The following is a 25,356-nucleotide window of genomic DNA, read 5'->3' on the forward strand; positions in this document are numbered from 1 at the left end:
TAGGGTGAAGGGCAGGCAATAAATTAAACTGTTGTTATCGAAAGCAAGCTATTGCTTTTCTTTATTTATTCATTCAGAATATCAATCCTTCCTAGGCAGCTTCCAAGTAACATCAAAACGCGTTAATTAAATCACAATATCAAAATATAAGAAATCGTTGGCATCCTTCCCACAGGGCAGCTGGTGGGAGATAACCCTGCAGAGGGGAAGAGGACAGTATCCCTCTCTCCCCCTCCAGCTCTCCTGAAATCCTACCCAGAAGGCAGCTGGTGCGAGATGGCCTTGTCAGGGTGTGGGGAGGAGAGAACCAGGCTGCAGCAGGGCTCTGGCATCAGTTTTCAAACTTCCCACAACAACTCATCCTGCCAAGGAAATTCTTACCCCACATGTGCCCATGTGGCAGAACTGGCGCTGCTACGGATGCCGTATGGTACCTGTTCCGCCTTTGTAGAAAATTCAGTTGTTTGGTGTGGCAGTGCCTACACCAGGCATCCCCAAACTTCGGCCCTCCAGATGTTTTGAACTACAATTCCCATCTTCCCTGACCACTGGTCCTGTTAGCTAAGGATCATGGGAGTTGCAGGCCAAAACATCTGGAGGGCCGCAGTTTGGGGATGCCTGGCCTACACTGTGGGACTCCCTGTTTAGGGAAGTTTAGGGCAGCCCCGTTTTGGCAATTTTTAATGTTTGATGTTTTAGCATGTTTTTAGTATTTTGTTGGGAGCTGCCCAGAGTAGCTGGAGAAACCCAGCCAGATGGGTGGGGTATAATAAATTTATTTATTATTATTATTATTATTATTATTATTATTATTATTATTATTATTATTGTACCCTGGTTAGTGAGATAAAGCAGGTGCCTTCAACTGTGCTCTTTTTGGCACCTGTTCATAATCTTGTTTAGACAAGCCTAGCCGAACGCTTAAGAAATTTTAAAATCTGTGTTAGTATTTCAACTTTTGTGTGTTTTTAAGCGTGGTTGTGAGATGTCCGCCCCCCACCCTCGATTCTCCTGCTTTATCTTCTGTAAACCACTTTGAGGTTTTGTTTTGTTTTTTTCAATCAAATGGTGCATACATTTTATGAACTAAACAAACAAACAACCGCCTGCCGTGGACCTCCTGTGAAGAGGATTACGGAGCGTACTGTCTCGTTTCACATGCGCCAAGCCTCTTGGCCACCGTTGCTGCCCTGTGTGAACTGAGGTCGGAGAAAGACCCACCCATCATATTCCCCTGTGCCTATACAACGCTGAAGAAGAGAAGTCACGCTTAGACAAGCTATCTTTCAGGGAATCCCTAATAGGATTTGGAGGAGCACAGGCATTCAGCAGAACCATTGCATCGTGCCAGTTTCTCGCCATAGATGCCCATACATTTGCCCTTTCCATCATGGCCCAAAGTCACAGTCACACACAGGGGGTGGGGAGGCCTAGGCTGCTGTCCCATCTCTCTGTTGTCGCCGCTTGTGTAGCTCTTCGCAGATACAACATAGTCCTTGATTCTTGGAACTGAAGCCAACTCTCCCTCCTCAATAGCCAGCCCATTGCTTTATTTTAATGCGTTTTTTGAACATTTCTATCCCACCTTTTCTCCATGGAACCCAGGAAGCCATGCATGGTTCTCCTCCCCATTTTATCCTCACAGAAACCCTGCGAGGTGGGACAGGCCGAGACTGGGCCCAAGGCCAGCTAGCGAACTTGATGTCTGAGGGCAGATTCGAACCCTGATCTCCCACTGGGATCCCAAGAAAAAGAGGAAAAGTTTGGAGCGGCGCAAGCTGACGTTTTGCTTCGGAACTGGCTGTGGCCCATTATGTCAGCGCAGTTTCAGAACAGAATTATTCTCCTGTGTTGGTATCTCTTTCCTTCCCTCTTCCTTCCCCTGATGGTGGTGGCATGTCGCTGAAGCGCCGGGAGCACAAGGCGGAGGGGACGGGGGTTTCTTTTTCTCCAGATTGCAAACCCTTGAAGGGTGGTCAGGAAATGAAGCGGCTTTAATGCATTTAGACTTTCAACACATTAGGAGCGGCTTGGTTACAGCATCAAAGTGACACTCTCTGTCTGGGGTTTGGGAGAAAGGAGAGCAAGGAAGGATGAGAGAGAAAGAAGCAATCAAGGGGCTGCCTTGTAAACAGTGTGAGAAAGAAACAAAGAAGAGAGAGTGTGTGTGTGTGTAAGAGATAAAGGGGAAGGGTGGCATTTCACAGGCAAAAGCTGCCCGCTATGCCCGTCTGCCATTCATAAATATTGTTTTCTTTTTGCACTTGAGAATAGGATTCCATGGAGAGTACAAAAAGTCATTTACGTAGGACTAGATTATAGCCGAACGGAATCCATTCCAGAAGTCCGGTTGACTTCCAAAACGTTCGGAAACCCAAGGCGCCACTTCCGATTGGCTGCAGGAAGCTCCTGCAGCCAATCGGAAGCCACAGAACCCGTATCGGACGTTCGGGTTCCAAAGAACATTGGCAAACCGGAACACTCCCTTCCGGGTCTGCAACATCTAGGAGCCAAATCGTTGGGACTCGCAAGGTGTTCGACTTCCGAGGTACGGCTGTGCTTTCGAGGTCCCTTCCACCTCCGTGGTTCTGTTGTCCAAAGTGTTCCTGGTTAAAAGAGAGGGTGTGTGCATGTGTAAGAAAGAAAGCCAAACAAACAGAATGAAGAACCAGGTCAGAACTGCCTTGCTGGATCACACAAGAAACTCGTTTTAGCTTTGCATCCTGTTCCCAACAGTACACAGCCAAATGCCTCTGGGAAGCTCACAAGCAGGCTGTGAAGGGAACAGCCCTCGCCTGGCAGCCGTGCACTCAGAGATATAGTGCTTGACGACATGGAGGTTCGCTCCAGCCGTCACGCTAACAGACCTTGCAAGATTCATCCTCCATTGATTTCTCTACTCCTTTATTTTCTTTTATTTTTTAAGCCAGCTTCTGTGGATCTTGCAGCAATGCACAGAGAGAAAGCACAAGAGGGAGAAAGAGAAAGAGCAGAAAAACAAGAATAGAGTTAGGAAGGTGGGGGGAAATAGCATGAGGACAAAGGAAGCAGACGGGGGGGGCAGAAAGTTGGAAGAGGATACAGTACGTCCCATTGCGTTCCAAAGGAGTTCACCCCACATAAACGAGCACAGGAATGGAGCCTAATAAAATTAGTGTAGGGAACCTGTCGCCTTCCAGATGGTTGTTGAACTACGACTCCCATCAGCCTCTGCAAACAGCAACATCCAGGGGGAGGTTCAGCAACATCCAGGGGGAGGTTCCCCACACCTGTTACAAAGGAAGCTTTTTTGATGGATGAGATGCTCCTCTTCAGAACTGGCCCAAGATTTTTGGCACCCCCAAATTGTGCCCCCCCTCTCCACCAGGGAAGAAAGGGTGAGGGAGGATATACACCAGGAACAAGCAGGGTGTGGGGAGTGCTACATTGGGAACCTTCTGCCCTAGTAGATCCTGTCACCTGAGGCGGTCGCCTCACCTTGTTTCATGGGTGGGCCAGCCTTGCTTGCAAGCTTATTAATCTTATTTTGTTTCCAAGACATTAAAGGTTGGCTTATAGGCACTCAAGCAGAAACAAGGGATAAAGCAATTCCTGGTTGCAGCGATTGCAAATTTGAATTCTTCCACATTGGGGTTGGTCCCTGCACACAGAAAAGTAGCACGTGAGGGAGAAGGCCTGGATAAACCCTCCCATCAGAGTCGTCTATACTTAAGAGGTGATTTGTTTGTTTGCTTGCTCCTAATAACAGAACATTCAAACCACCACTGCAGCCAGAAGTGGTAACATCCAGGAAAAAGCTTTACCACTTAATGCTGCTGAATGTTGACGTTTTTATCTGTACCTCTGTCAAAGTCTACTACAGTGCTGGGGGCATCCTGCCTCTTTTCTCCCTCTTCCAAGGCTGTTGTACACACCGTAGCAGTTTTTAAAAGTTCATGGCCTTCCCCAAATAAACTTCGGAAATGTAGTTTATTCCCCACACAGACCTACAATTCCCTTAATAAACTACAGTTCCTAAGATTCTTCGGGGGGAAAGTAATGTGCTTTAAATGTATGGTGTGTATGCAGGTTCAACCCGGTCCGGTCCTACCATTTGGCAGGGAGGCGGCTGCCCAAGATGGCAGTGCCGGAGGTAGGGAGCAGCAGAGAGCTGGTAGTTTGCCACCCTCAGATGCAAAGGATGGTAGTGTCAGATTAACAGTGTTGAAGTAAGAGCCAGCTGCTTGCCCAGTCAATATCAGTATGGGGAAATAAGGAAAGGCAGCTTCTTGTTCACCTTAGTCAGGGCCGGCTCATCGTAGACCCCCGGTGGCGCAGGGCACCATGGCGCCGGCCCGCCAGGAGGGCGCCGCGAGCTGCGCCCGCCCGCTGGCTGGCCGGTCCGCTGCGCGCAGCGCCCACCTGCCCACCGCGCTGGGAAACGGGGCGGGAGGGCGCCGGAGATCGCGCTGTGTCTGCCCGCCCGCCGCGCAGCAGCGCCGCGCACACCCGCCCACCGCGTTGGGAAACGGGGCGGAAGGGCGCCGGAGAGATCCGTCGCACCATGGCGACAGGGGCGCTTAAGACGGCGCTGACCTTAGTCACAATGATGGCCAAACTTGGCCCTCCAGCTGTTTTGGGACTACAACTACCATAATCCCTAGATAACAGGACCAGTGGTCAGGGATGATGGGAATTGTAGTCCCAAAACAGCTGGAGGGCCGAGTTTGGCCATCACTGCTGGCAGCAAAAAAGGCATTGGCTTGGTTATTTGCTCCCACCTAGTCACCTCTTCTTGCTTTCTGCCATGCTGGCAATGGGGAAAGATATATTTATTTCATAAAATTTATATACTGTGCAACTGTAAAGGGGGGGGGGAATCCCCAAAGCTGGTGACAAAAAGAACAAAGCAATGAAATTATAAGTAAAAACATTTATTTTAAACATTCAAAAATATTTCAAATCAATGGCAGGCTAAAAAGCGGGTAAAAACACAGGCCAACATACTGTACTACAGATCTGGATAGGATTGTCTATACAAAATTTTTTCTAGCAGGGGCCGAAAAATTACAGTGAAAGTGTCTGCCTGATCTCAATCGGCAGGGAGTTCCAAAGTGCAGGTGCTGCCACAGTAAAAGATTCATTTCCTACAAATGCAGAACAAGTATTATGTGGCCATTGTTCTAACGGTGCGCCAGTTCTGATATGAGAGAGGGAAACACTCAAGTCTTTTGAGAAGGGATGTGGCGTGATGTCATGGAAGGGACTCATTAATGGAAATAACTCAGCAATGTTTTAACAATGGAACTGGTGCCGTTTTACCAACCCGTTTCATTTCTTAAAATTTCCTTTCCCTCCCCAAAATATTAGCTTGAGGAAACCATAAATCAAGAAACCATAAAGTTTCAGGACGGTTATTACTGTACTGCACATGCGCACTCCTCAAAAAATTAAGTATTTTTAAAAACAGCTTAATCAATTTGAAAGGCTGCCTTTTCTGAAGAAACAGAGAAGCTGGCAGAGCTAATGGGCAACCAAGGTTAAGACTGCAATCCTATACGTGGTTTCATGGGAGTAAGCTCAGTGAACTAAAAGGGACTTACATCTGAGTAGACATGAATCTATACCAGGCATCCCCAAACTTCGGCCCTCCAGATGTTTTGGACTACATTTCCCATCTTCCCCGGCCACTGGTCCTGTTAGCTAGGGATCATGGGAGTTGTAGGCCAAAACATCTGGAGGGCCGCAGTTTGGGGATGCCTGATCTATACCCTCCAAGATTTCTCTGATGAAAAAAGGGAAGTCCTATGCAATGATAGTATTTTTTTAATTATTTATCCCCCGCTCATCTGCGCGGCTTCCAACATAAATAAAAATTTAATGAAACATTAAACATTTTAAAACTTCCCTAAACGGGGTTGCCTCCAGATGGCTTTTAAAGGTTGTATAATTACTTACCGGTATCCCCTTAGGCGGGGGGCTGGGGGTCGCATAACTCCATGCTCTCCAGCATTTCCCCATAGAAAACAGGGACATCATCCCATACCCTCCAACATTTCTCTGATGAAAATAGGGACGTGCTAAGGAAAAGTGGGGTATTTGGGGATCAAACCAGAAACAGGGACAGCTTCTGTAAATCCGGGACTGACCCTGGAAAATAGGGACACTTGGAGGGTTTGCCCTCAACAAATAAAGAAGATCAGCTGCCCTCTTCAGGGGTCAGCAAACTTTTTCAGCCAGGGGCCGGTCCACTCTCCCTCAGACCTTGTTGGGGGCCGGACTATATTTTGGGGAAAAAATATGAACAAATTCCTATGCCCCACAAATAACCCAGAGATGCATTTTAAATAAAAGGACACATTCTACTCATGTAAAAACATGCTGATTTCCGGACCGTCCGCGGGCCGGATTTAGAAGGTGATTGGGCTGCATCCGGCCCCCGGACCTTAGTTTGGGGACCCTGCTCTATATAAACAACTTGTTAAAATGATGATCTGCAACCGGCCCCACGCCTATAGTTTTGAGAAAGGCAGATAAGAAATGTAAACAAGCAAACAGACAACAATACGATGGTGATTTAAATGTCACACACAGACCACCACCTGAGTAACCAAATTATTATGGTAGGTGAAAGAGGGAGTGCTTAACTTTCGTTCCTTTTCTTTCTTTTTTCTTTCTCTTTCTTTCTCTCTCTCTCTCTCCATCTTCACACTTCTCAAGCCCAGCCCCTACCATTAGACAGAATGAGACAGGCATCCGAAGCAACAGATGTTCTGTGTCAAGAAAGGCCAGAATACTGTTAGTTACTCAATTTTTTATTATTCTATTTTTATTGGCAGGGAGGCGGGGAGGTGATTCTGTGATTTCCTGCCTCAGGTGCCAAAATATATTGACTGGCCTTAGGGGTACTGCTCTGTGCTTTGACCGGGCAGGGAGGTTTTCGGTGGCAGACCCTTCTCCGGCAGCAAAATGTCTTATGGGCCATACCTACCAAAACTTTCTGTCCCTCATGGAGAGATTAGACTCCAAGGTTTGTACATTTGATAAAACATCTTTCTAACCCCCTACTTCATGACAACAGGATATCAGGGCCGACTATAATCATAACTATTTTAAAAATACTTTTTATAAACCTAAAATACTATGCAATAAAAGAGCAGATAAAAATGGGGTTGCAGCATCTCTCGGGGGTTGTACTCGCAAAATTCTTCAGGAGTGGAAGTTGTTATTATTATTATTATTATTATTATTATTATTATTAATCTGCCTTTCACTCCCAAGGTCCTAGGGTGGACCACAATGTGACAAACAGTTTGAAACAAATTACCGTCATAGAAATTAGGTGGAATTAAAATATGCATCTCAAGTGTCAATGTGGTTTAACTATCAATATTGGTTTTATCAATAGGTCTTCCCAGGGAATTCCGGGAACTGGAGTTCTGCGAGAGAATTAGGGGGGTCTCCCAACAACTCTCAGCACCACTGACAAACCATAGCTTTCATAATTCTTTGGGGGAAGCCATGCCTTTTTAAAGTGGTACCACAGTGTTTAAAATGCATGGTGTGAATTTGGCCTGTCACATCATGTCGCTCTTTGCCCTCACTCAAGAAGTAAACCTTTGTCTGGACTATAGCACTTAAGACTTCAAATGTGAGAGGTCTCACCTCAAAACGTTCACTTCACATACAAATACAGCCTATCAGAGAAGGGAGTTCTTGTCATACTTTCTCCCAAATATGCTAGTAGATTTCAATATGCAGGTAATTTTGGCTTTGTCTTGGAGGCTGAAAATGCGTCACTTACAATTCTACCATTCTATGCTTCTATACCAGGGTTTCCCAAACTTGGGTCTCCAGTTATTTTCGGACTACAGTTCCCATCATCCCTGACCACTGGTCCTGCTAGCTAGGGATGATGGGAGTTGTAGTCCAAAAAAACAACAACAGCTGAAGACCCAAGTTTGGGAAACCTTGTTCGATACTGTCCTGATTTACCACCTCAGTGACAATAGGCCTAAGAATGCAAGTTCTCCTATCTTTGCTGTATATAAAGCAGCGTTTCTCAACCGCTGTTCCGCGGCACACTAGTGTGCCGCGAGACGCTGGCTGGTGTGCCGCGATGTGCGGCGACGAGAAGGGCGATTTACATTGTGACGTGCCTGGCGGCCGCCAATTCACAACACTGACCCGCCGGAAAGCAATATTTGGCAAGTGTTTCTTACAGTCATAATTATAATATAGGGCGGCACAGAGTTAAATTTTTAAACTTTTTTAATGGTGGTGTGCCTCGTGATTTTTTTCACGGAACAAGTGTGCCGTGGCCCAAAAAAGGTTGAGAAACACTGATATAAAGCACAATATATTATCGAAACAACAACGAATAATTAAGAAACACTGTTACATTTTGCACTCAGCTGGATGCATGCAAAAATTCACCAAGGAAGCACACCTGTGAATTGGGGGGGGGCATGTTATTGAAAAACCTTGGGAAGCAACAGATCAAAAAGGACAGTGCCTGCATTTCTGATTATTTTTAAAGGGACAGGTTTCGACTTTTACGTATTCCTGCCCTTCAGTCTTTGTGCATTTGTGAATGCCTTTTGCACCGTCCCAGTACAAAACGTGAAGTGAGAGTCAGCCCCACAAGGCCACAACTCAAAACTTGAATCTTGTCAGCCCTTTGCTCAACCGAATTCGGGTTTCATGTGATCCTATTGCAGGGAGTGTGGCTTTAAAAGGCCTGGCATTCAGTAGGCTGGAAGAGGAGAGGATTTTGGTGTGTGCAGGCAGCCTCTGTGGCTGTGACCCATATCATCTACTGCCTGGGGGACTTGCCTATCTATGAACCTTTTGCAGCCTTTCAATTCTTTTTTTCCTAATCCCCCCTCTCTCTTTCTGACTGAAAGCAATCCCTTCCACAAACAGGGGTGTGAGTGGGTGTCTGTGGACAGCTCAGTGGAAGGGTGGAAAGAACAGCTCTTCTCTGCACCCACACCGGGTCTGCAAACCCCCCCCCCCAGGTTGCAACAGGGGGAAACTCTGGCCTGGCATTCAGTATGCCCCCCTCCCTCCACTACAGAGCTGGTGCCTGGGGATTTCCAGCTTGGTTGAAAATGCCTAATCACCTTACCAGCATATCCACAGATATACTGAAAAGAGGAAAGTGGAAAATAAAAGGAGGTGGGGTGGGGGGGAGGAAGTCGTGGAGCCACAATGGTGGTTAATAAAGAGGATTCGCAGACCTGACAGTGAACAGCCTGGAGGAGAAATGAGGAAAGGTGAGAGATTATAAAAGATTGTGTGTGTGTGTGTGTGTGTGTGTGTGTGTTTCTGCTTAATTTCTAGAAAAAGGGCACATCAACACACTCACATCTAGGAGCCCTTCGCTCCAAACCTTGAAACGGGTGGCCTCTAGTCACTCAGCATGGGTAGAAGCGAGCTCTAAAAAGGCACTTTATTCTTGCCTTTTTACGTCCATAGAGACATTGAAAACCAAGGGGACAAATTAGTTTGGTTTCCCATTTCCACGTGAACTTGCCTAACTCGCCCTTTCTGAACCAGTTTGCAAACAGAAATGCAACCATCCTTCTCCAAATCTTTCTCCTGCTCAAAACAGCTTTTTTTTTTTAATGAACATTAGGGGGAAAGAAGGCACAGAAATGCGCATGAAAATGCACCTCACTTAAAAAAAAAATTTGCAAAGTGTTGCAGAAACTAAACTGAAATTAAGACTGGGGGAATGAGAAAGGCAGAGAAACCAAAATTGAAAGATTCTGCCATCCCGGTTGAAAACAGATGCAAAGTTTGAATCAAGTTAATTTCTCCCCTGCCCTCTCTGTGTGTAACAGAGTGAGCACAGAGAAAATTGTCACAAACACACTAATTTCCTTTATTAACAATATCTGTATCCCCTTCTTTGTACCACCAGAGAGGCTCATGAGAGCTACATTTTTGCCACTGTTCTGTCTGCATCTTGCAAAGCCAGATGGTGTATTCACACATGACATTCAGTTTGCCCTTTGCATTTCCTAGCTCTGAAATGGGGATGGGGCTCTCTTAAGATTCATATTGGCTAGTAGTTTTATCCAGGTTTTAAAAAGGCTCTCTCTTGCATGGATAAATCACTGCCTACAAACGCCGTAAGAGTTATGATATTTTTCATGCCAAGTGAGGAAAACAGAAGTCTAAAAGATGTGAATAAGGATTTGATGACTTATAGACCTGGGCCAACTCTGCCCACTCACATACTTCATGCTTGCTTGAAATATCTGCATGCCACATAAGCTACACTGAGCTCTTTGGATGAAGGGCAGGTTATAGACCTCACAACAGAGGCAGATTTAGGCACCTGCACTGGGCGCAGAGCCAAGAGGGCACCATAACAGTGACTTAGAGGTGGCAGGTGGTGGTTGGTGCACAATTTTTGCACTGCATAATTTTCAAAGCCCAAAGTCCCCCACAGCTCACAAAGAACAGCTTGGGATCAGTTTACTTGCATGGTTGCCTTACCTCATACATGCCCACTTAATCACTTCAATCTGTAGAACTGGTACTGTTACAAGTGCCAGGTAATACTAGTTCTGCATTTGCAAGAAATTAATCTTTGGAACTCCCTGTGAATTGACATCAGGAAGGCACCTTCAATGTACTGTCTTTGGTGCCTGCTGAAAGCATTTTTGTTCAGGCAGGCGAGCCTATCTAGACATGTGTTTCAATCTGGTTTTTTTAGTTTATTGCCCGATTTTACTTTTTAAAAATATTTTAAATAGGTGTCTTTAACAGCTTTTGACTGATAATTTTAAGTGTTTTGTTCTTTTCTTAAACCATTTTGAGGTTTTATTACCATAAAATGGTATATAAATCATGAGAAATAAAAACAAATGAATAAACTTGAACAAATTGCGCACAGCAATGAGCAACCTAGTCTCTCTTTTCCTTCTCTTCAGATTAGGCCGGGGATGGGTAACTAGCAGACTATAGTCCAGAATGGTCCACGTCATGCCTCTGTCAAATTATACTCAAGTTTTCACTTTCAGAGCAAAAGCTTTCCTTCCAAGCTGTAGAAAACAAAGACATTCAATATTCTAATGTTACATTTCTTCTTTAGATTTTGTGTGTAATATGTATATATAGGCTTCTGTATTTAACACTGCGGTGCCTGACTAAAAAGGATGCCATCGTGGCTTGACAACACTTTTAAAGGGGCTTGGTAGCATATCAGTTTCAGGAGCAAAATTTGGTAGAGTGTCCAGTGCAGGTGGCATGGAAATGAAGTTGCCTCTAAAAACACAGGCACTAACCATCTCTGGCCTAGCATGTTTTCATAAGCGGCACTAGAAACATATTTCGAGAACCCTATCAAAATAGAGCCTGGTCATCCCATTACAGAATTTTCAATCAAATAATCACCTGCCTTATACCTAGCTCATTTACAGAGTGAGTCTATACATTTATACGCAGACATAAGCTTCACAGAGTTAAATGGAACTTACTCTCAGGTAAGTGTGTGTACAATTCTATGCACATCTAATTGAATCTCGTGAGGACTTATTTCTGAGTAGGCACAGGATTGCATTGTTAGTTATAAACTGATTATATTTATGTCCATATTACCAGGCTCTCATTTTTTTAAAAAAGAAAGGAATATTTAAGGAAGCGCAGGGTAGCTCAAAATTAAAAAATAAGTTACTATATTGCTAATATAGTACCTTATAGTACCTTAACTTATGGTAAGGTACCAGAGCCAAAATAGCCTTACAAATAAATACATAAACAAATGTACCTTTAAGACTTAGCCACACCCTTGAAATTGGCCTCCACTTTTTGTTAAAAGGGATAAATGACACCTGGAAGGAAGAGAAACTCATAACTCAGACTTAACTTATCATAATCAATCAACTACCTTAAAAACCTTGGTGAATTAATCTACCAGTTAATCTAATCAAAAATTGCATCCTGATGTTGGAGGACTAGAAAGCACAAGAAAGTCATTTAAAACAAAGACACAAGCTCAACTCTGGATGTATATTCCAAATGATGAAGCTTTTGCATTCCTTTTTTTAGAGGGGAGGTTTTGTTGGTACTGATGGCGAGAGATCTACAAAGTTTTGCTTGTGTGTTGTTGTCTTTTAAAAGCCTAAAACATGAAAGGAGAGCTAGATTCAGCAGAGAACTAAATTTTCATTTAACTAGAACCTGCTCTACCTTTTTCAGGTCCCTTTCGTACCATTTAAAAACACACTATGCCAACACTGCTGTGCCTCAGTCATATTCTCCAAACATATTGCAAAGTTTAAGTAGCACCGTTTTAAGCCAAAGCTGGCTCTACCATTAGGCAGAGGGAGGCGGATGCCTCAGTTCGTAGATGCTGAAGTGCAGGGGGAAGCCACAGTGAGTTGCCTGGAGATATGAAATGTGTAATATAGCACGTAGCCTGCGTTCTTCAGGCACAAGGAGAACACTGTTCCCATCACCACCAGTGTTAAAAGATTCAGTTACCAGTCAGGTAGGTTTCAAGGGGCGCTGCCATCTTGCAAAATATCTTAAGCCAGCCCTGTCACTAGTCACAGCACTGGGGTACAACCAACCCGTCATTTGCTTCTTCACAAATTTGGACGCAAATGCAATCCCAGTAGCCCAGCCACACTTTTGGCCTTCTGTTTTTTTGCTCTTACCTCTTATGCGCGACAACCGCTCCAAGTTATTAAGAGACAACGCTCACTTTCACTTCACCGCCTTCACACCCACGACTCTGCGTTCTCCATGCTGCCCCTCAGCCATGTGAACGTGAGCGGGAGAGAAGGCCGAGGGCCGGGTGTCATACCACTAAGAAACACGGGTTTCCCATTCGCACGTTAGGAACGAGGCATTCCAGAGCGGGGCCTGTGACAGTCAGGGGGTGTTAATACAATTAAGGTACACCCCACACACAAAGAATCCTGGGAACTGTAGTTCATTGAGGGTGCTGGGGATTGTAGCTGATGCTTGGGGAATCTGGCAAATTTAAGGAACAGGTGAACTGCGTTTTAATCGGCTTTTGGTTTTCGATTAATTTGTTCCATTGCTGCTTTATACTGTAGTTTCGGGTGCGCGCGCGCTTTTGTGAACCGCCCAGAGAACTCTTTTTATGCGGCTGGTGTAAGAAATAAAAGCAAAACAAACGCGCGCTGCTAACCGTTCCTCGAGCGTACCTCCTTCAGCCGCGTGCCCTTAGGCGCTTCTCCCTCCTTCCCTGGCAAGACTTTAGGGTTGTTTATGTCCGCCGCGGCGCAGTCCAAAAGCCAACAACCTGTCTCCCACCGGACATATTTGCCCCAATTACGCGCCTGCCCCGAGAATATTCCCTGCTCGGCCCACCCTTGCCAAGATCCTCTTCCCGGCGCGCAACGGGATCCCTCGTTACTTCCCACCTCTCCTTCCATTGGGATCCCGCTTCCTTTGCGCTCCGACCCCCCAGATCCGCACATTCCTTCTCTCTCCTTCGAAATCCCTGCCTCTCGCTTCCCGCCGGCCAGCCCAACCCGCGCCACCTCGTGCGCCCTCCTAGCTGATCCCGCGTTGCTGCTCACCTGCCCTGTTTCGTGATGATCATTTCCGTCTGGTGTTTGTGGAACTTGGCCCAGAGAGGATAGTTGTTGAGCACTACCTGGATCTTCCCGGAGACTTGGTAGCCCGGCACTTGGTAGAGAGGCCCGCGCGGGAACATGTGCTGGACTGCGGCCGAGTAGCAGCCTTCTCCCCCGGGCGCGCTGGGATACAGGTCCCCGGCGCTTGGGTAGATCTCGGCCGTGGACACCGAGAAGCTGGGATTCCCAGGAGGAGCAGCCGAAGGAGGAGCAGGAACCGGGGGAGGAGGAGGTCTGTAAGAGGAGCAGTTGTTCACGGCCGGCCCTATAAACCTGCCCGATGGGGCCGGGCTGCTCACTCCAAAGCCGCCGCCTCCTCCCTGCACCATCTGTGCGCCGTAGGTCAGCCCTAAGTTGCAGCCGCCTTCTTGCATGTGGGGCTCCGGGTAGTAGAAGCGCTCCTGGGGCACGCCGATCTTCAGCTCGGCGGGGTCTTTGGTCGCCGCTACCTGGAGGTCTGGCGGCTCCTTGGCGAAACTTTGGCTCTCTGCCCCGTTCAGCATGGTGAGGGCAGCGGCGGTCGGGTTGGCGGTTCCTCCGGCGAGGGAATCCAAAGCGCCCATTGAAGAAAGGCTGGCGGGGGGAGGAGCGGGGGGGTTGGCAGCAGAGGAAAAAATGAGGAGGGCTGAGGAGGAGGAGGAAGGTAGGTAGGTAGGTAGGTAGGGAAGGGGGGGGAAGTCCCGAGGGTTGGCTTGAAACCCTCAAAGGCTCATCGTGGCTGGGAAAGGGGACACCCGGTGGTGTCCCCTACCCGAGACCAGCCTAGTCCGTTTTATCAACAGCAATCTGGTCAGTTTCCTTACTTGGCAGAACGAGGCTGGTCAGTTTCGCTCCTCATCCTTCTTTAGCAGCCAAACTTTCTCCTGCATCGCAAAACATCGCCAGAAGTTTGGGTTGTTGTTTATACTCGCAAGATCCGGATGCGGCAGCCGATGGGTCAAGATCACAGCTGCTTAACTCCGGGTTTCTCCTCTACTTTTCTTTTCTGAGGATCTTAAGAGGGGGGTTATTTTTTTCCCTTTCTACTTTATCCTCTTCTTTGCTACTCTGCCTAGCCCATGCTCGCCGCCTCCGAAAATGCTCTCTCGACCTGCCTCCTATTAAAAGAACAGCGTTCGAGCTCTCGTATCGGCTTCGCTTCCATTGGCTGAGCGGAGTTTCCAAGACACGCCCACCTCCGCTGCTCCTTCCCCTTCTACGCTGCAAGCTTCGCTCCAATGATTTAAGACAGGTTCTCCCAAAGTGATCTCCATATTATTATTAATAATAATAATAATAATAATAATAATAATAATAATAATAATAATAATAATAATAATAATTTATTTCCAACATGCCTGTTCTGTATTCTTGGTTTTTTTTTGCCTCGTTATATCCCAGAATATATATTAGTTGGTACTATTTTGGACAGAATATTCCTCCATTCCATTATAAGTAACTATTCTGGTTTGTTTTTTTCTGAAACTCAATAAAAATTATATTTAAAAAATGAATTGAAACCAACTGCCTGAGTAAAACTCTGTGGTGTCAGGGCGATTATCCCTGGCATGCTTATATTCTATTGTCAGGTTTATGAACTCCTAGTTCCCTCTTCAGAGGTTGAACATGCACAATCAACTCTGCAAATTGACTATAAGATTAAAAAAAACAAAAAAAACCACATATATATCTGTGTGCACAGGGAGCTGCCTCTTCCTGAGTGGGAACCCTGAAAAAGCAGGGTTCCTGACCATGTGAAGAGAGCCGTCTGTGGTTCTTGTTCGATATGCAGGGATCAGGCGTGCAAGACCACTCCCCACCCCCACCCCCACCCCACCCTCATTGTTCGATATGCAGGGATCAGGCGTGCAAGACCACTCCCCACCCCCACCCCCACCCCACCCTCATTGCTGCTCCTTTGGGACGAAAGGAGTGGTATCAATTTAATAAGATAAAACATAGAATATTAAGAGGGTTTTGTTTTTGGTACATCCCAGTCACTACTTATTTATTAATTAATTAAAGTACATCTTTGGCCCTCCAGATTTTGTTGGACTGCAGCTCTCATCATCCCTGACCATTGTCTGTGCTTGTAAAGCCTGGGAGATGGAATCCATCCACACCTGGAAGACCAAAGGTTTCCCTGCCTTCACAGAATAATAGAATCATAGAGTTGGAAGGCACTTCATGGAATCATTTAGTCCAAACCCCGCCATGCAGGAATGTGCACTCATACGGGGATCAAAACCTTGGTGTTATCAGCACCACACTGCAACCAGCTGAGCTAACCAGCAAGCCTTGATTTAAGGCTTTCATAATGACCTCATTTCCTCCAATGAAGTTATTTTCCCCAGCTTTATCCTTCAATCAACCCTGGGAAGTAGGTTAGGTTGAGAGATGGTGGCTTGCTTTAAAGCTGTTGCCAGCAATTGTAAGGATCGTGGGTGTTGTAGTTTACCAACAACTGCAGGGTCACAGGTTCCCCACTTCTGCTTTAAATAATGGGCCTGGAAATTAAGATTTACAATCTTGACTGATTAAAGGGGAGGAGAGCAGAATAGGCCTCATACAACATTACCAGGAGCGATTTGAACATAAATGTGATTATATTGACACCTGGGTTTGAGATACAGTACTGATCTTAAAATTCATTGACAAGTGCCCCTTTAGAAAGAGTTCACTGCTTTAATATGAAGGAGATCTATTTAAATCAATCCATTTGGGGGAATCTCTTTCTTTCTTTCTTTCTTTCTTTCTTTCTTTCTTTCTTTCTTTCTTTCTTTCTCTCTCTCTCTCTCTCTCTCTCTCTCTCTCTCACTCTCAGCAGAACAGAAACAATTAACGTGGCTGTAGGTACTTCCTAATTTGAATTTGCCTGTAAACATCCTCAGTTGCACCCAATTAAGTTAACTTAGAGTAGACCAAATGAAATCAATGAACCCAAGATTGTCATGTCCATGAACTTCAACGAGTCTAATCTGAATACAACTCAATACTTCTTTGATGGTTTTTAGTACAGTATTGCCAATTATAGAACTGAATTTAGGTACATTGAGGGGTTGGGAGGAATGATCAAAGTTTAGACATTGTCCTGTACAAGCTGATGCTTAAACATCATTGCCCAGCATTTCACTTCAATATGCCTCAAAGCCAAATTGCAAAGATAAAGTCATATCCCTGCTCCTCACATATTCTTCCACTCCGTAACTGAACACTGACATTTTTGCCAAGTATATGTGTATTTCTAACTCTAGCCGGGGAGTTGAACAACTACATTGTCTCATTTTTGTTCTTGTTCAGACTAAAGCAAGCAGATCATACTTGGGGCATATGATTTGAGATTTCTTACGACCAACTCTTGAAATCCATTATCAGTTCAACCTTATTGGGGAGGGGTGGTGGAAATCCTCAGGTGTCAACAGAATTAACCTCCAAGGAAAGAAACTCAGAACTGAAACCTTACATTTGCAAATGTCACGATATTAAAAAAAACCACAGTTCCCTTCATTCTGGAGTGGCAGGCCACTTGCATTACTCAGCAGTAAGATAAAGCCACTCGCCACATGCTCAGAATTGTGCTGTTCTTTATTACTTTGTGTGTTCCAAGTTTTGGTCATGGCATTGAAGACTCACATTCCCTTCATCCCTGCTTAAAATATTTGGGGATTAGTGAAGGATACCCAGTGGCAAGAAAAAAAAAGGCACCCTGCATACACTCAGAGGCACTGTCTTCTTCACTTATTTTACAATACAACTTCCCAGATGAAGCTAAATTTAAACTCAAACAGCCCAAAAATATTCCCTTTCACATCGTATCAGTATCTGATAATGAAAAAGTGGTGACTAATTTACCATATACAGTATAGGGGACTTTCCCATTTGGAAACAAAAGCAGGTGGTGGGCCAACATATACTTTTACATGGGTAGGTATTAACTAAGATCGCAAGGTTTAGATCACCCAGCTTCCATTAGTTCCAGGTAAGGCATATATCATTATACAACTAATGGTTAAATAGTCTTGTTTACACGCAAAACCAAATTTTTGAAATATTAATTACAACTCATTCTATATGTAACTTTATAAGCAATATTGCTGTTAATTTATGAAGATCCTCGTCTCATTCCTCTCTTAAAAATATATAGGACACAGAGCTTAATTCACTTATATTAGAGAAGGAATGGTCGTGGTTATTTTAAAATGTTCCAACAAGCCTAATTAGTGTTAATTTACAAAAACTTTAATGCTGTTTATCCTAATGCTGCTGATAGCTGTCGAGAGACAGAATTCATCTGATGTAGATTCATGCACATCTTTTGATTATGTCAATATACAGAAACATTTTGGAATTGAAAATTAAAAAATAACATGATACTACATCCCCGCCACCCCCAAAGCTGAAAAAGACTTTATTGGGTTCTTTAAAAACAGGATATAGGAACACCGGATTTAGAACTAATTCCTAACTAGTTGGCTGCTACCAATATGATATGATAAAAGGTAAAGGGGCCCCTGACCATCAGGTCCAGTCGTGTCCGACTCTGGGGTTGCGGTGCTCATCTCGCTCTATAGGCCGAGGGAGCCGGCGTTTGTCCGCAGACAGCTTCCGGGTCATGTGGCCAGCATGACAAAGCTGCTTCTGGTGAACCAGAGCAGCACACGGAAACGCCGTTTACCTTCCCTCTTCAAATATCTCAAGGCCTGTCACATGGAAGATGGAGGAAGTTTGTTTTCTCCTGCTCTGGAGGGTAGGATCCGAACCAATGGCTTCAAGTTACAAGAAAGGAGATTCCAGGTAAACATCAGGAATAACTTTCTGAAGGTAAGAGCTGTTCAACAGTGGAGGTTGTGGGCTGTCCTTCCTTGGAGGTTGTAATAGTTTTAAAGCAGAGGTTGGATGGCCACCTGTCATGGATGCTTTAGCTGAGACTCCTGCATTGCAGGGGGTTGGACTAGATGGCCCTTGGGATCCCACCCAACTCTACATTTTTATGAATGGGAGGCTACACAGAGAGAAACAGATATGCATATAGAGCATGGAGTTGCACAACAGGCTGAAATTCACAAGGTGAAACCTCCCCTGTCCTTTTTACTCCAGGCAGAGGGCCTTCTTGGTGGTGGTGCCCACCCTGTGGAACGCCCTCCCATCAGATGTCAAGGAAATGAACTTTTAGAAGACATCTGAAGGCAGCCCTGTTTAGGGAAGTTTTTTATGTTTGATGTTTTATCATATTTTTTATATTCTGTTGGGAGCCGCCCAGAGTGGCTGGGGAGACCCAGCTAGATGGGTGGGGTATAAATAAATATTTCCATTTCTCCTGATCCGCACAGGCAGCATCTCTCACATAACGGGATCCGTTTGTACTTCCCTTGGAGAACTGCTGAAGGCATTATGCGGTTACGGGCCAAAGTGAATGGAGAAATGGAATCTATTGGCCATATACTTTTGCGATGCTGCTTCTACGAGGAGGTGCGAGGCGAGCTTATCCACACTATACTGGCAGAGCTACCTGGACGCTCGGATAATTTCTATATAGAGTGGCTTCTTTCCAACGCTAACTCTAATGTGTCAGCGAAGGTAGCCAAATTCTGTGCTAGAGCCATAAAAATTCGGTCTCATCTAATTAGCAGTGTCCAAATATCTTCAGAACATCTTCAGGACTAGCTAAAGAGGACCCAGTGTTATTAATTGCTGTAGTCTACCTCCCTAAGTAGTAACACTCCTTTTAATCAGTTTTCTTTTAAACAATTGTTAAAACCTATATTTATTGCCTATTTTCAGATTATTACTGTTTTTCTTTTATTGTTTTATGTATTGCATATTTATGTGTGCTGGTCAAGAACCGTAATAAATCAATCAATCATAAATAAATATTATTTTATTATTATTATTTTATTTATTTATTATGCTGAGGAAACTGATGGTGCTATACTAAAAAGAAATATTTCAGCTGTGGGGAGAGTGACAGACTCGGTGTTTGGGGCAGCAATCAAAGGTTCTTTGGGAGGGTGTTATTCTGGCAGTTTTCACAGTGTCTTCATAACAGTTTTGTGTTGAAGGTTAGATCAGGAAATCAGCAGGAAGGTCTGTCTGATGCTATGTAAACCAAGGGATGTGCTCCCCCTCTGTGAAGATATGAGTAGGGCTGGTTTGATGGGCCTGGTTGTCTCTCCAGGGGGGTTGTGTATTGTCCCATCAGACAGAGTTTAGCAGCCATCTCAGCCCATTCACAACTTTCATTGTTTGCAGGGGGTTCCTTCTGTCTCTTCCTCCTGTATGCAAAAAAAAAACCCCTCTTCCGGCTTCCTGTAAGGTCCACTCTGCCGCTGTAAGCTTCAAGGATTCCAGGAAAGGGGGAGAAATTAAATAGGAAACAATAAAACAGAATAAAACAGCTGTCCATTCTAGGATTTTAGGGGAGCAAACACAACAGAAAGCAGAGGTCTGTGAAGTAGAGATCTGTAAAAGGCTTTCTAAGGGAGCCAGTGGTATTATGAAACAGGTCCCTTTCTGTGTACAAACTCTCCTCTTCCTCCCCCTCCCCCCTATGTATTTTTATTAAAGATTTTCTTAATTTACAAAAGTATGTGCAATGTCTCTCTCTCTTATTCCCCCCCCCATGTAACATTTTTACAAATAAGTTTCATTTGTTGAGACATTAGGAAGAAAAGGGGGAAAGAGGTGGAGGAGGGAGGGGAAAGACTCACTTTCTTCTGCCCTGCTACTCTCCCAAGCTCAGACAGGTTTGGAGAGCTTTGGAAGAACCTGCAACACCTTTTGACCAGAGGCAACAGTGGAATGAGTTTACATCTCATGTACAAGGTGTCTTTTATGGTTCTCAAAAGAAAAGAAAGAAAACAAAAAGCCAAACAAACCCTACTGTCAGATTCTGGCCTAAAGTAATTGTATTCTATACTCTTCTCTAGCAGCATTCACTTCAGCCACCAGAGATGCACATCATATTGTCCAGAAACAAAATTTAAAAATTCCTTCCAGTAGCACCTTAGAGACCAACTAAGTTTGTCATTGGTATGAGCTTTTGTGTGCATGCACACAGTGTGCATGCGCACGAAAGCTCATACCAGTGACAAACTTAGTTGGTCTCTGAGGTGCTACTGGAAGGAATTTTTAAATTTTGTTTTGACTACGTTAGACCAACATGGCCAACCTGTAACTAGAATCCAGAAACAAAGTTGCTGTTGTCTTTAAAATGCCAGGAATTCACCCTGAAACCGTTGTCTCCCACCAGTGACAGGCATTTTAGAACTCCAGGCTGGGCTTCCAATGTGGCTTAAACCCACGCAGCATCTTTTTTAATTGACCAATGCCTGGCCACCTCTAGGAACAGCAATATTTGAATTTTAGCATTGTAACATTTATGTGTACCCCTCTTGTTCACCTCTGCAAATGTTCTGCCTTCCATTGGAAAGTAATTTTGTGCAGCTCAAACGCTGGTCTTTGCTACTGAATTACTACATCCCTTCCTTTTATCTTCACAACAACCCTGTGAGGTGGGTTAAGCGAAGAGTCAGCGACTGGCCCAAGGTCACCTTCTTCATGCTTCAGTTGGGGGTTGAACCAGGATTTCCCCTGTCCTCACCTGACAATCTGCTCACCATTACTTTCACTGGAGGGGTGGCTGTTTTAGTGTATTGCATCAATAATAACAAAGGCCACTTCCAATCCAGACCCATCACTATCTTGTATGATTTAATTATGCAATGGCTTAATTATTCAGTTTAGGTTGAGTGAATATAGTGCATTTGGCACACTAGCACAACAAACTCATTTACTGCATTACTGCAAAACACAGCCCTCATGTAGCCACTGATTGCCTAGTCTAGTTCTTCATGAATTTGCCCAATCCTTTTTTAAAGCCCACCCAAGTCGATAACCATCACTGCCTTCCCTGGGAGCAAGTTCCATAGTTTAGCTATGAGCCGACTACTTCATTTTATCTCTCCTGAATCTTCTTCTCTCCCTTCTTAGGGTTCTGTATATTTAATCCCAGTTTGGACAGTCCTTCAAATGGAGAACAGTCCTCTGTAAAGAAGGATACATGGCTACCCTTGCTGGGGGGGGGGGGACAAAAAACAAATCGCTGCCGAAGAGGCAAGTTTCCTCCCCTGCTACCTTGCCATTTGAGAAACCTTTTGCAGAGAGAGTTTTCCCAACCTTAAAAAAAAACTTATTAGCAAATACATTTTTTAAAAAATTTAACTACAGTTGATCCTCACCCTCCTCCATCTCCAGTATATATTTAAAACTGGCAGGTACTTTTCCATTTAAGATGAACCTGCAGTGGCCTCTTCTTCTAACAAGAGCCACAGGCAACTAAGGGTGACAGAGCTCCACTGAAATCAGTGTCAATGTGTACTTAAAAAAAAACCTGGATCTTTTGCAATCACTGACATTCCTGAAATGTCCTTTTTTTTGTTTTAAGTCATTTTGGCTACTTGGACCTACTATGCAATACATAGGAGAAAGATGTGGCATTCTCAGCCTCCCTCAAGTGAAGCTGGGACAGTAACTCCCAAACTGTTTACTGCAAGAAATTATCTTAACAGAAATTATCTGCTGCTCCAGAGAAGTGGACACGGAGCAATGGATTCAAACTACAGTACAAGAAAGAAGATTCCACCTAAACATTAGGAAGAACTTCCTGACAGTAAGAGCTGTTCGGCAGTGGAATTTGCTACCAAGGAGTGTGGTGGAGTCTCCTTCTTTGGAGATTTTTAAGCAGAGGTTTGACAGGCATATGTCAAGAATGCTTTGATGGTGTTTCCTGCTTGGCAGGGGGTTGGACTGGATGGCCCTTGTGGTCTCTTCCAACTCTATGATTCTATGATTCTCACAAAAGGAGGCTGCCCACTGCATCTCTCCATGAGTCACTGCTCTGGCCTTGGTGGGATTCCGTTAGCCTCCACTGGTTGGCCACGTCTCTCCATGAGGTGTTGCCTCCCATTCAGTTGCTCTCAGTGGCAAGAAAGGTATTGGAATAGCAGACCCTCAAGTGCGACCCCTTTGACTCTCTGAATTAATCTCTCTTTTCTTAGGTTAGCAGTGGCTCATGCAGAAACACAGGGAACGAATTTATTTGAAACTGGGAATCCTTACTCTTCACAATTACACAGACCAAGGGCTCATTCACACCTCAATTTGCCGCCCCACCTGCCCCAAATTTTCCCCACAGAAAATCCACGATTTATCGCTGAATCGGAACAAACAGCAAAAGGGTTTTCCTCAGAGAATAATAATAATTTATTATTTACCATATATTCCGGCGTATAAGACGACTGGGCGTATAAGACGACCCCCAACTTTTCCAATTAAAATATAGAGTTTGGGATATACTTGCTGCATAAGAAATACGACCCGGCGTATAAGACGACCCCCGACTTTTGAGAAGATTTTCCTAGGTTAAAAAGTAGTCTTATACGCAGGAATATACAGGTATATGCCGTCAATCTGACTGGGTTGCCACAGCCACTCTGGGCAGCACCCAACAAAAAATAGTAAAATCGCAATACAACACCAAACACTAAAAACTTCACTGAACAGGGCTGCCTTCAGATGTCTTTTTAAAATCACATAGCTGTTTATCTGTGTTACATTTGCCGGGAGGACGTTCCACCAGGCAGGCACAACCACCAAAAAGGTCCTGTAACCTCACCTCTCACAATGAGGGAACCACCAGAAGGCCCTGGACAATGGTGGTGGAGATGCTCCTTCAGGTATACAGGGCCAATTGCCGTGTGCTCTGATTTAGTGCTAAAGCGTGGGTTTTCCAGGGGGAAGTAGCGGGGCAAAGGGAAAACTGCTTAGACCCATGCTTCCTAGGGATGGGACAAGTGGGGCTGAGCCGGGTGAGCCCGAAAAGTATGCCTTGCTCTCATTTTATTTGTTTGCTCAAATTATTTAGTACCGGTATGTTTACACCCCCACCTTATCACACACAGTTTCTCTGTCTATCCATACCCCCACCCCACCCCTGCCCCACACAAAGCAATCAAAAGCACAGAAAGGCAGCCCGGAAGTTAAAACATACAGTGGTACCTCTACTTACGAATTTAATGCGTTCCGAACGCACATTCGTAAGTCGAAAAAAATTGTAAGTCAAATCTATAGGAATGCATTGGGAGAAAAAATTCGTAAGTAGAAGCAACCCTATCTAAAAATTCGTAAGTAGAAAAAAATCCTATCTAAACTGCATCCAAGATGGCAGATGGAGCTCCATTCGTAAGTAGAAACATTCGTAAGTAGAGTTATTCATAAGTAGAGGTACCACTGCACTAGGAACATAAAGCGGCCTTTACGTCAACCTGTCCAGCTCATTGTTTCAGAGGGAGTTTTTCCAAGCCCTACAAATATGTGCCAAAGATAGAACCTGGGGCCTTGTGCACACAAAGCCTGTGCTCTACTACTGAGCTACAAAGAGGAAACAGCAACGTGCTAATTCTTTTAATTCAGTAAAAAAGTGTGCCACAGCAGCTACCAAATATTTGGGAAACACCTGTGTTGCATAAACAGTATTTCTTGGAGACTTTCCATTATCTTACAAGGTCTTTGGCTTCAGTTATATGGGCAGTATACAAAAGCTTGAGAGAGGGAGTGGATATTCTGCGATCTTCCAGGTACTGTTAGATTCCAACTTCCTATCAACTTCAGCCAGCAAGACCAGTGGCCATAAAAATCTTCTGGAGGTCCACAAGTTCCCTATCCCTTCCCTCTACCACCAGGCATCCCCAAATTTCGGCCCTCAATATGTTTTGGACTACAATTCCCATCTTCCCCGACCACTGGTCCTGTTAGCTAGGGATAATGGGAGTTGTAGGCCAAAACGTCTGGAGGGCCGCAGTTTGGGGGTGCCTGCTCTACCACACTGGCTCCCTCAGAGTGTGTCTGGACATTTACTCTCAACACCGAAGTCTGCAAAAGGGTTCTGTGTAAAACAGAGGTTTGCTTCTCCAAAGGCAGGTTGGTTTCACAAAAAGATGTGTCTAACTTACTTTCTGTTTATTGTCAGAAGATAATGTTCCCTCTATAATTCCCAGCCCAGCCCTTTGTGTTGGGAAGAATTTGTTCGTGAGAACTCATTAGGAAGAGAAGGGAAAGTGTTATAACGAGAAGCAGCCTCAATGTAAGAATGTGTTAATTCATTCTAGCTTTACTTTCTCCCCGGCAAAGGAAAATATAAATAAATGTAATGAATACCTTGTGTCATCAAGCCAGGAAGGGGAGAAAGTAAAGCATAACATCCTTAGAGAAGAAATCCCCCTGCCTTCAGTCAACCTAAGTTAGCATGATAACTGCCTGTCTTGGATTTGTTCTCATAAGCAGAGCTAAGGAGTGCTCAGTTCTTCAAGGACATACAAATCTGCTTTTACTGAGTCAGACTTTCTTATTTTTATAATATTTTGATTAAATTTTCAACAAAAATAACAAAAACAAACAACAACAACAAACAACACAACAATGAGCACAAACAAAGAAAAATATATACACAAAACAGTATCAAATCCATAAAATGGGATTCTCCGAATCCCATGACTTCCCTCCCCTCCTCCTCTGGTTCCTTAAGTTTCCTTTTCAATTGCGTATCATTTGTACTCCAAAATATTTTTTCTACCTCAAATTTCCTATACTATTTCTAAAAGTACAAGTGTTCTTAAAATCCTGCCAATGTATTAACCTGTTTACAATGCTCTTTCAAATAAACATTTCCCATTCTTTTTTAAATTTCTTGTCATCTTGATTTCTGAGCTTTCCAGTT

The 25,356-nt window shown here is 44.5% G+C and overlaps 1 protein-coding gene across 1 annotated transcript in view; it reads right to left on the reverse strand.

The window, feature by feature from the left end:
* The window catches only part of TBX21 (T-box transcription factor 21), a 51,008-nt gene extending 36,307 nt beyond the window's left edge, over positions 1 to 14,701 (reverse strand). Inside the window, exon 1 of the mRNA XM_035137131.3 lies at positions 13,548 to 14,701. Within this exon, the coding sequence (XP_034993022.3) occupies positions 13,548 to 14,167 (620 nt within the window). The 5' untranslated portion in view covers positions 14,168 to 14,701. The remainder of the gene's footprint in view (positions 1 to 13,547) is intronic.
* Between the last annotated feature and the right edge of the window lie 10,655 nt (positions 14,702 to 25,356).

Source organism: Zootoca vivipara, chromosome 12 (genome assembly GCF_965207765.1).
Source record: "Zootoca vivipara chromosome 12, rZooViv2.hap1.1, whole genome shotgun sequence".
NCBI lineage: Eukaryota > Metazoa > Chordata > Lepidosauria > Squamata > Lacertidae > Zootoca > Zootoca vivipara.